At 36.0% G+C, this 5,480-nt stretch overlaps 1 protein-coding gene across 1 annotated transcript in view; it reads right to left on the minus strand.

Moving 5' to 3' along the window:
• LOC107659632 (ribonuclease inhibitor-like) overlaps positions 1-5,480 on the minus strand; it is a 23,385-nt gene that overhangs the window by 10,266 nt on the left and 7,639 nt on the right. Inside the window, exons 3-4 of the mRNA XM_016448645.1 lie at positions 1,423-1,593; positions 1,019-1,192 (exon numbers count right to left, since the gene is read on the minus strand). Of these exons, the coding sequence (XP_016304131.1) occupies positions 1,019-1,192; positions 1,423-1,593 (345 nt within the window). The remainder of the gene's footprint in view (positions 1-1,018; positions 1,193-1,422; positions 1,594-5,480) is intronic.

Genomic DNA, 5,480 nt, shown 5'->3' on the forward strand with positions numbered 1-5,480 from the left:
TCATTCATTCATTCATTCATTCAGTAACGAAGCAAAATGCTGTAGTTATGAATGGGTTATTAATCACTGACTCTCCGAATCGTTCAAAGCCGCAGATTTGTTCACTAACTAAACACCACTTGCTTGGAGACGCACACCACATGATACGGATTTCGTTGGAACTATTATTATTTCGATGCAAAATATAACAAACATGACAATATTCTGTTTAAAATGTAGGCTACATTTAAAATGTAAAATGTTCACTTAATATTACCTTTTTTTGTTGATCTGTTGTAAAAATGTATGTCACATTTGCCATCATTTGGATATTCAGGGAAATTTGCATTCTTGCTCGAATGCAAATTTGCCTTTATCGTTATAGCTGTGGTGTGAACTCTGCTATTCTTTAATATTGAGAACGATTTTTAGAACTATATCTTTATTGTTACAGTATCTTTATAGTTATTGTCCTTGATGTAAACAGGTCTTTCCTCTAGTCTACTCTACTCTACTTCTCTATTGTGTTACTCTGCATGACCCTACGTTTCTTTGAATATCATAAAACCATCTACCTGTTCTATCCTCCTCACACTATTTGCTCCTCATGTGTTATTTAATTATAGGCTTCTTTGTCTTCCTATATTTCATATTTATGTTTATATCTTTTTTCAGTCTTTGAACAGCAGCGTGATTTGCTAAAGCAGCATATTCAGCGGGCATCCCATCACATGCACGCTGCTTGTGTTGATGCAGTCCATTTTGACCGCAAAAGATGAGGTAAGCTGATTGGATATCGTGTATTTGACCATTTACGGCACTCCCATTTTCCTGTTTTTACATTAGAAGCAGCATTTTACTTGTCAGAAAGACATGTTCGGTTTTAATGTTATTTAAGTTGGGGTAGAATTAAATGAATGCCAAAACTCAGAATTTTGTTTGCGTACCCCCTCCGTCACCTCACATACCCCAGTTTGAGAACCACTGAAAATAATTCACATGCATATCATGTATTTTGCATTACTTCATCACGTCTCACCTCAGTGTCTTGAGTTGAGAGTTTGGATCCTGTAGTAAATCACTGAGCTGCTTCACTCCTGATGCTCCAGGATCATTTCCTGTGAGATCCAGCTCTATCAGGTGTGAAGGGTTTGATCTCAGAGCTGAAGACAGAGCTTTATAACCTTCTCCAGTGATACTGCAGTCTGAAAGTCTATTTAAGAAAGGTTTATTATATTCAAAGTTACATAATTAATATTACTACAAAAAGGTTTAATATATTTCTTCTTCTGATTGGCGAAGAAAGAAAAAAACATTTCACCATCTGACAGGAGCATGTCTTTCCTTTTTTTTCTTTTTTTTTTAGATTACTACAATAATATTTTAATTGTGATCCAAAGAGAATGTTATTATTAAAACCAAACGATGGTTCATTACATTCACCTGAGTTTCTCCAATGTGCATTTTGTATTTTCTAATCCGTTCTGGAGTTTCTTCACTCCTGAATCCTGCAGATTATTGTTGCTGATGTCAAGCTCTTTCAGACTGGAGTTTGATCTCAGGACTGTAGCGAGAGATGAACAGCTTTCCTCTGTTAGACCACAATCACACAGCCTAAAATGATGAACATGAGAGGGGCAATTTGAAGAGTTTGTTTCCAAAACGTGATAAACGTTTTTTTTTTTTTTTTATTAAGTTTCCGCCAAAATCAGTATTGTATCTGGTTGGTATTGAAAAGTCAATTTTTTATTTTACATAAAATGCGATATCCGCCTTGTTATTCTGTCATGTTTTCTCCCTCTTTTTCCAAACCGCGACAAACGCCAGTCTCCCTTCTCTGCAGAATGCGATATATCTGCTCAACCAATCACAGCGCACCATTCCACACACTCTAGACAGTAACGGCGGCGCTTTGAATACACCCGGCATTCTAATTTTCCTCATCTACTTTGTACTTTGTGATCAACAAACAAACTTAGGGCTGCATCTCGTCAGTAAAGCCAGTTCTGTGATTAATAGTAAATCTCCATCAAGTGCTTTCAGATGGAGCGACATTTAATACACAGAGGCGTAGATCACTGACAATCTACACAATATCACATTCATAATCGCAGATGAATCGCATTCGATTATGAACGCGATATTGTGTAGCGTGTCAGTGAACTACGGTTTATTAATGCCATTAATGTTTTTGTTAATACAGCGTATAGCACTAGTTAACTAAATGAATGTAACATGGCAAAGATTAATGCACTTTTGGAAGTTGAATGTAAGGGAAATGTCATTTTGGAATTTCTGTGGTTGTGATTAATAGTAAATCTCCATCAAGTGCTTTCAGATGGAGCGACATTTAATACACAGAGGCGTAGATCACTGACAATCTACACAATATCACATTCATAATCGCAGATGAATCGCATTCGATTATGAACGCGATATTGTGTAGCGTGTCAGTGTAAGTGTTTTTATTAATGCCATTAATGTTTTTGTTAATACAGCGTATAGCACTAGTTAACTAAATGAATGTAACATGGCAAAGATGAATGCACTTTTGGAAGTTGAATGTAAGGGAAATTTCATTTTGGAATTTCTGTGGTCTAATGTGATGTTGTTCATGTTCTTGTTCATGATTCAATTTTATTTTAATGTTGTAATTAATTTATAGCATTAAAAAGATGACCCGTTGAATTCATTTTGGGAGCGATGATGACTGATGAATGTATTTTTAGTCCAGTGCCTGTAGCCTATATAAGATTAGTATTGACCAAGTTCTGAGGCTGTCATATGTGGATCAACTTACTTTGTTGTGTATTTTCAACAGTTTCAATATGAAAAAATAACTTTTATATTGATTCAATGGATTTACTGCATTTTGAAAACAAACAAAAAAAAACTGTCATGGATTTATTGCATTTTGGGGGGAAAAATTATCCGTTTTTATAATAAATCTTTGAAAATCAAAATCTGAATTATAATTGTTTATGTTATTATAACCTAAATATGCTATGTGAAAGTTTGAAACAGAAAATAGTGGTTTTCATCTTGCCACTTTCTTGGTAAAGAAAACACATTTTTACTCAAATTAATCAAAATGGATTTATAGCATTTTGGAACCAAACTCTTCATTTACAAATACAAAGTATGGTAACACTTTACAATAAAGTTCCGTTAGTTAATGTATTAACAATGAGCAATGAACAATACATTTATTACAGTATTTATTAATCTTTGACAATGTTAGTTAATGAAAATAGAGCTGTTCACTGTTAGGTTATGTTAATTCACAGAGCATTAACTAATGTTAACAAGCACAACTTTTGATTTTAATAATGCGTTAGTAAAGGTTGAAATTAACATGAGCTAAGATGAATAAATACAAAAGTATTGTTCATTCTTAGTTCATGTTAACTAAAGTAGTTAACTAATGTTAACTAATGAATCTTATTGTAAAGTGTTACCCAAAGTACTTGATTCAAACATTAAACAAATACTAAAGATTATGTAAAATGTAACATTCAGCTGATTACTGAGCTATTCTAGAACTTACCTCTACAATAACAATCCATGAAGTGAATTATTTTTGTTCCTTGTCAGTTTACTGTGCAATTTACTGTACAACTGAATCCAAAAGACCTAGACCTAGAGACCTTTAATATTTTACACATCAGCTCACCTGAGAGCCTTCAGTTTACAGTTACTGAAAGAACTGAGAAATTACATTTCCCTTGATCTTTTGACATGTAACAGGTCAACGTACTATAAAAACAGCCTGTAAGTTTCAGAACTCAAAACGTTCCTCTTAGTTCAAAAACAGCTTTTATTGAAACCAAACTCAGAAAACGACTCGTTTTGGAATGTCACATTATGATAGTCTGCTGAAGATCAACGCCTGTTTCTATATTATTACCTCTTTAGCCCCGACCACTGATTCACACATGTAATAGGACGAGAGGAAATACTAGAGAGAGGCAAATACAGGATTACTCCATCAACAAAACCATAGAGATGCCTCCGAGGATTACAAGATGCTGTGTAGTGTAAGTTGTGAAAAAACACAGTCTTTGCATTGCCTTCCTTGTGATCCTTACATCATATCTAAACCAGTCACGAACATTGTGGCATCGTGAATCCATTTCTCTTTCATGTCAGAAGCAGCGCCAGCACTTGGAGCATGTCAGAAATAGAACGGGACATCAGTTTACTCTCAGAGATTTGTCATGCCAATCTGTTCCACATCCAGTGTAGTCGTATGTCGGGCCGCAAGGGTGGCTTTGCTACTGTTATTAAAGACACCTTACACTGTCGTTCTCTATCTACTGGCTCATATAACAGTTTTGAGGTGCAACTTTTTTCTTAGTAAACCCCATCACTATAGCTCTAATATATCGTCCTCCTCACCATAAGGACATTCTAAGTGAACTTGAGTGAAACGCAGCTGCTAGACTACTCTCTGGCATCCGCAAGTATGAGCAAGTAACTCCTATTTTATCTGCACTGCACACCTATGAAATATAGAATTGATTTAAAAAAATTATGTTATTTGTTTATAAAGCCCTCAATAATTGGCCTCTCAGTACTAGGGATGCAGCGATTAACTGGTTTCACGATTAACCACGCTTTAAACTGTCACGGTTAATAAATCGTAAAGGCTCCGCTACACCGAGTGTTTCTGTTGCACGGAACGGAACTGTTGCAACTTGCGCAAAACAAAAACAAAGTTACACTAGTGGTGCACCAGCTTAAAATGCTGTGCTTATCAGAGACACGGAGGCTACTACACACACTACAATAACTATGACAGAGGGACCAAACAGCGAAGCTTATTTCCACCAGAGAAATGCCCAAAGTCCATAGTGTGGGAGCATTTTGGGTACACCAAGAATGACCAGGGCGTCATTTAAAGGGGTCATATGCCGTTGCTAAAAATAACATTATTTTATGTATTTGGTGTAATGCAATGTGTTTATGCGGTTTAAGGTTCAAAAAACACATTATTTTCCACATACCGCACATTGTTGGTCCTCTCTGCCCTGCCTTTCTGAAACGCATCGATTTTTACAAAGCTCATCGGTCTGAGAAGCGAGGTGTGCTCTGATTGGCCAGCTATCCAGTGCGTTGGTTTTGGCCGAATACCTCAAGTGTGTGACGGAAATGTTACACCCCTTACCATATTGTTATGCCGTGTCCCGGCGCGACGAGACAAAAACAATAAAGCCCATTATAAACAAGGTATTTGTTGCATCCAGTGGGGACATAATTACTGAATATAATGATTTATACTGTCTTTTTACGTGTCACGTTGCATTAAACATTAAACATGGTAAACATTACCATGTCTGCATTTGTGATCGGAGAAATGACAAACAACAAGCGCTACTCTACACTGTTCAAAACTCGCGTTTGAATCATCAATGGCAAATTCTTTAATATAAAAAACATACTTACAGTCTGTGAGTCAGAAAAGCCGGCATTGTAGTCTACTCTCCCAGGATCAGGAAACA

The sequence above is a fragment of the Sinocyclocheilus anshuiensis genome, unplaced genomic scaffold, assembly GCF_001515605.1.
Source record: "Sinocyclocheilus anshuiensis isolate Anshui unplaced genomic scaffold, SAMN03320099.WGS_v1.1 scaffold1417, whole genome shotgun sequence".
Taxonomy (NCBI): Eukaryota; Metazoa; Chordata; class Actinopteri; order Cypriniformes; family Cyprinidae; genus Sinocyclocheilus; species Sinocyclocheilus anshuiensis.